Raw genomic sequence first — 5,881 nt, forward strand, 5'->3', positions numbered from 1 at the left:
TCCCATGCCCCCATCCTTTTTCGGCTTTGTTAATAGGTCCCAACTTAACCAGTGCATTGTATTGTTTTTCTCTTGCTTAGCCCACTAGAACCTGCAGATCATCATACCAATCTCTTCACACAAAGTTTTTGTGAGGTCAAAACAGGACATGGCAAAGGTTGGTATAGCTTGAGCACAAGCTTTAATTAATACATCCTTTCCCATCTTTGACAGTAATCTTTCCTGCCATCCTTGAATTTTCTGCCATATCCTCTCTTTCAAATATTCAAAGACTTGCTTTCTAGCTTGACCAACATAAACAGGGAGCCCCAAATACCTTTCTGACTTTGCTTCAGCCCTGATATGAAGAGTATCCAGAACTTCTCTTTTTTGTGCCTCTCTAGTGTTTTTGCTAGAAGACTTGTAGAAGTTGACAACTTGCCCCGAACAAACCTCATACAGATGTAACACATTCTGCAATGACGTAGCGCTCTCTCGCGAAGCTTTAATGAGCACTAGTGAGTCATCCGCAAACAATAAATGGTTGAAACTAGGGGTTGCATTGCAAATACGAATACCACTTAGGGATCCATTCGCCTCTGCATTATTCAGCAAGGATGAGAACCCTTCCACACAAATAAGGAATAGATACGGGGATAAGGGATCGCCTTGACGAAGTCCTCGTTGTGGCACAATTACATCAGTACACTCACCATTAATCTTAACTTTGTAATATACTGAGGTGACACATGTCATAATGCGCTCTATCCATTGCTCATTGAAACCAAGCTTAGCCATCATCTTCTCCAAAAAGTGCCACTCAACTCTATCATATGCTTTGCTCATGTCGAGCTTCACAGCTGCATACCATTTTTGCCACCTCTTTTGTGTTGCATATAGTGTGTGCATTCATAAGCAAGCAAAATATTATCCGTGATCAAACGGCCAGGAACAAAAGCACTTTGATTGGGGGAAATAATTTCTGGAAGAATTTGCTTCAAACGATTTGCAAGGACCTTGGAAATTAGCTTGTACACCACATTACAAAGGCTGATCGGTCGAAGGTCCTTCATGCTCTCAGGGTTTTAAACTTTCGGGATTAGAACCACACAAGTCTCGTTCCACCCCTCCGGCATCGGTACACCATTAAGGAATGCAAGCACTTTAGCCACAATGTTATCTCCCACCACATCCCAACATTTTTTGTAGAAAACAGAAGGCATACCATCTGGTCCAGGAGCTTTAAAATCTCCAATACTCTGCAAAGCTTCAAACACCTCCTCTCGGGTATAGTCTTGTAGGAGGAGCTCATTCATGTTGGAGTGACACGTGCATCAATGCAAGACAACAATTCATCTTGACGGTTTCCTACATGGGATGTAAACAGATTTAAAAAATAGTTAGTGACCACCTCCTTCATCTCCACATCCTTCTCCACTACACTTCCATCTTCCTTCTTCAGCCTTTTTATTCTATTCCGCCTCCTTCTCTCCGATGCAGCCGCATGAAAAAACTTCGTGTTTCTGTCACCACCTTTCATCCAATTAACGTGCGCCCGTTGCTTCCAATATGTTTCTAGTTGTTCTTCTAGTCGACTGAGTTTAAAGCGGAGAACCTGCTCACGTCTTACTTGCTCCTCACTTATGTTTTTCCTTCTCTCCACTTCCAATTCCTTTATTAATCTATGAATTCTCTTCTCAAGGTCTCCCAAGACATTCCTTCTCCAGTCTACAAGCTCTTTCATGACACCCTTCACTGCTCCAGCCACCTCCTTCCCTTCCATGAGTATCTCCTTCTCCCACACGTTCTAGACAATCTCCCGGCACCCCTCCTCGTGTAACCACCCTGCTTCGAAACGTGGATTTGATGCCGGAATAGAGGATCGCCTGACCGTTGCAGCCCCCGCCGTATCAACGATAACCGGTTTGTGGTCCGAGTGGCGCGGATCACCATTGGTGACTCGGTATGCAGTAAATTTGTTACACCACGACTGGGTTGCGACGGCTCTATCAAGCCTCTCCTTGATATATTTTACAGCCGTGTGGCTATTGTTTCTCCAGGTAAAGGTGTCACCAACAAAGTCAAGATCCCCCAACTCACATACTTCCAACGCTGCTTTAAACCGGTTCATGCACGCTTGACTCCTCGGCACGCCACCCTCCTTCTCCCATGAGTGCAACACCTCGTTAAAATCCCCCGCACATAACCATGGCTTAGTATTTTGGTATTTTAGGTTCCTTAACAACCTCCAAGTTTTCTCTTTTTCCTCCATCTTAGGGTCACCATATATACCCGTAAACCTCCACTTAAACCCATCATCCTTAGTGATCTCAGCGTCAATGTGATATTTAGATATGAAACCAACAATCCTCAAGTTCACTTCCTTCTTCCAAAACATCGCTAGCCCGCCACTTTGTCCCTCGCTGTTCTTGACCATCATACATGTCATATTCATTTTCCATCGCAACCACTCCAGCCTATGCTGCTCCATCTTCGTCTCCAACAAAAATAGAACATCGGGGTCCTCCTTCTTCTGGAGCTCCAGAAGGCCGCGAATTGCCAGGCCGTTCCCCAACCCCCGACAATTCCAAGCTATAAGCCTCATTGTGTCTCGCGGAGCTGTTCCGACAGCCCCGCGTTCACATTTACAGAATTTCCGTCCTTTGTACCAGTGGTCTCCATAAGTCGGCTTCTCTTCTGATCACTCAAACCTTCCACTTCCATCTCAACAACACCCCTCTTCTTCTCCAGAACTACTCCCTCCCCCTCGTCTACCTTCCTTCCCTCCCTATGTAACCTCTTAAACTTCCCTCCTCTCCCCTTTGGTAGTTCGAGCCCTCCCTCTCCTTTCCTCTGCTCCCACCTTCCCTCACCATCCTCATATGGTATGCTTCCCTCCTCAACAACTCCCCCTGTTGTACCTACATTTTTCCCTACCCCCTCCCCTTGACCTGAATCATTCTTCTCCGTTACTTCATAAGCAGCCACTACCTTTTCGCCACCGCTCTGGTTCTTTGTCTCCTGAGAGCTGTTTAAAATTGCACTTTTGTTTTCCTTGACTTCCCTCTGTTCCAAAAGGAGTTTTTCCTTGATGCTGCTATTTGTCCTGCTACTTGGGTCCCTACTGTCTGATTTTCTCCAACTAGGCCCATCACTCCCTGACTTGTAATCGCTTCCTGACCACCCAAATCGCCTTCTACCATATCCTCTAACAAAGTCAGCTCCACCCCTTCTCCTATCCTCAAACCCCAGATAGCTCTCAGGTACATAACACAGCCATCTCCCATATTCCGCTACCTCTCCCCTCTTCAACTTCTTCTTACAGTCTTTATCTATGTGTCCTAGGCAGCCACATGTGAAGCAAAAATCTGGCAGAAATTCGTACTGAAAATAGCACCAGTTTTTCTCTTCCTCGTCCCTCTTGTTCTTCGAATCCTTCACAATAGTGTCACCATCCTCGTCTTCCTCTTCCTCCAGAAACAGTCTGCGCGTCAAGGGCTCAGCAACCTTGATCCTCACCTTAACTCGCAAGCACTGTCCTAGAGCCGTGCCATCCTCTCCTGTATCAACCTCAACTAGGTCTCCGACTTGTTCACCCATGTCCTTTGCAAGCTCTTTGCACATCATCCCTAGAGGTACATTGTATATACATACCCAAATTGGAACCTTCTCAAAAGTGTAATCGTCCAGAGTTTTGGCCGGATCAAACTCCTCCACAACGAGCAGATCCTTATTGAAAGTCCAAGGTCCATTCTCCACCGCCTTCCTCTTCCCCGCCTCCTGCTGGAAGACAAAAAGGAACCTATTCCCCCCATGTCCTTCACCTCCAATTTTTCCATCGGGCACCAAGCTTTTCCAAGGGCTACCTCCATCCCCGCAGCATACCCCGGCCTATCCGACATCAGCTTTCCCATCGCCCTCACAACCGCGCCCTCCTTCTGCTTCTGTATAGATCTTCTCCATCCAACCTTGACCCCCTTCTTCTCCGCCTCCGACGGATTCATCTTCCTTAGCATCCCTTCCACACCCTCCATGCCGCTGTGCTGAAACCAGAGACTAAATCGAACGAACTAGGTTTAGGTGGTGTACAACTAAGTGCCCTAGATACACCCAGAAAATATTGGTGGATGGGTTTGACGAGAGCGCAGACAAGGGACTCGATCGTGGAGATGCGCCCCCAATAAGGATGATGAGGATTGTGATCGAAGTGTGCGCAGGATTCTCGTGGTGAAACCCTAGTGGCGGCTGCGTGGGGTGCGTAGGACGAATCGCCTCACGATCGCCACAACAAAACCCTAACTGTCACCTGCGGGACGGACATAAAACCATCAAATCTATAGTTAATCTCGATATTGTAATCTTTTTTTGAGGGTAGAGAGAATTGTAATCGGTATTTATAAACATACCTCCTCTGCCTTCACGCGCATTAGTTTTTTTTCTTTGATATAATCACGCGCATTAGGTAGGTAACCAGATAGTCCACGGGCCATCAGATTTTCCCTTTTTCTTGGATGGGATCACGGGCCATCATACCAATCCTAGACGTGGTTACTTTCTCGTGGGCCATCTCTCTCACTCCCTAACGCCGGGCCTTTCGTTTCTTGGGCGATTCTTCACATGGGCTGGGAGTGGCACTCCATCTGTACTTACCATTGTCTCAAAAAAAATTTGTACTTACCATTTGTTGGCTGTTCTCAAACACTTGCTCCAAGAGTTCCAAGCTCCGATGGCGACACATATGTTCGTCAAAAGTTTCTTGGCTGACATAGCTATGGCGGACGAACCATGTCGCAAAGTTCCGCCAAATGCCATGGTCAGAAATACTGTATTTGCGAACCGTGGTTTCCTTCACCGCATGGTATGTCTAAACTTAATGTTGATGGTGCTCTTTATTGGGAGGGAGAAGCCGGATCTGCAGCAGTGGTATGTCGCGATCAAACAGGCAATTTCTTGGGTGCATCGGCAGTTGCATTTTGGGGCATCTTGGCCCTCTTCCATGTTAGAGACCTTGACATGTAGAGGGGCACTTGCTTTGGCGGCGGATTTTGAACTTGAGACATCTCTTTGTAACATGTGATTGTAAATCCGTGGTGAAGGAGATTTAGGAGCAATCAGGAGGCGGCAATGGAGCTACTATCCGGGGAGATAAATACTACTTCAATCCAAATTAATTAACGCAGCCTCCATACAACTAAGAATGGCAATGGGTAGGGTATGGGTAGGGTAGAGCAATACCATACCCATACCCGTTTAGTCAGTGGGTACAAAATTCTACCCATACCCGTCCCCATGGATATGAAACTATACTTATACCCATACCCGATGGGTACCCGTACCCATTGGGTACCCAACGGATAGAACAAATAGTACACAAGTTGTTCACAACTTTACGCTCATTGATAGCACATTTGACAAAAAAATCAATTATCTCAGCTAAATAATAGGTAGATTAGTAAATGACCAATATCAAAATTTAGAAACCATAACATACTCTTAAGTGAATGGGAGTAGACGAGTCACATGAAAAATTAATGACTAATTGATGACAAACACTAGTAGAAAAAGGGTCAAATGTGCGACACATTAGTCCCGGTTTGTAACAGAACCGGCACTAATGTGTCCATTAGTGCCGGTTCCAACGGCTAGGCGGGAGGAGCTCTTTAGTACCGGTTCGTGGCAAACCTTTAGCACCAGTTCGTGCGACGAACCGGTACTAATGCGAGTGGTGGAAGGATGTTGCCAGAGTGGGGCCCCTCCAGCACCTTTAGTACCAGTTCGTGCCACGAACTGGTACTAAAGGTCGTCCTATATAAACCCTTCGTCCACCAGCACTCTGTTCTTCCCCCTTTCCCCTCTCCCTCTCCTCTGTTCTTCCCTTCTTCCTCTCGAGTTCATCACAAAA

General features: G+C 46.4%; 1 protein-coding gene across 1 annotated transcript; it reads right to left on the reverse strand.

Moving 5' to 3' along the window:
• Positions 1-2,580: 2,580 nt before the first annotated feature.
• LOC147958799 (uncharacterized) lies at positions 2,581-4,013 on the reverse strand. Its single transcript, XM_087532314.1, has 2 exons — positions 3,948-4,013; positions 2,581-3,870 (listed from the first exon to the last, which is right to left on the reverse strand). The coding sequence occupies exons 1-2, from the start codon at positions 4,011-4,013 to the stop codon at positions 2,581-2,583; spliced, it is 1,356 nt and encodes a 451-aa protein (XP_087388440.1).
• Between the last annotated feature and the right edge of the window lie 1,868 nt (positions 4,014-5,881).

Source organism: Triticum urartu, chromosome 7A (genome assembly GCF_056163025.1).
Source record: "Triticum urartu cultivar PI428250 chromosome 7A, HENAU_Tu73, whole genome shotgun sequence".
NCBI lineage: Eukaryota > Viridiplantae > Streptophyta > Magnoliopsida > Poales > Poaceae > Triticum > Triticum urartu.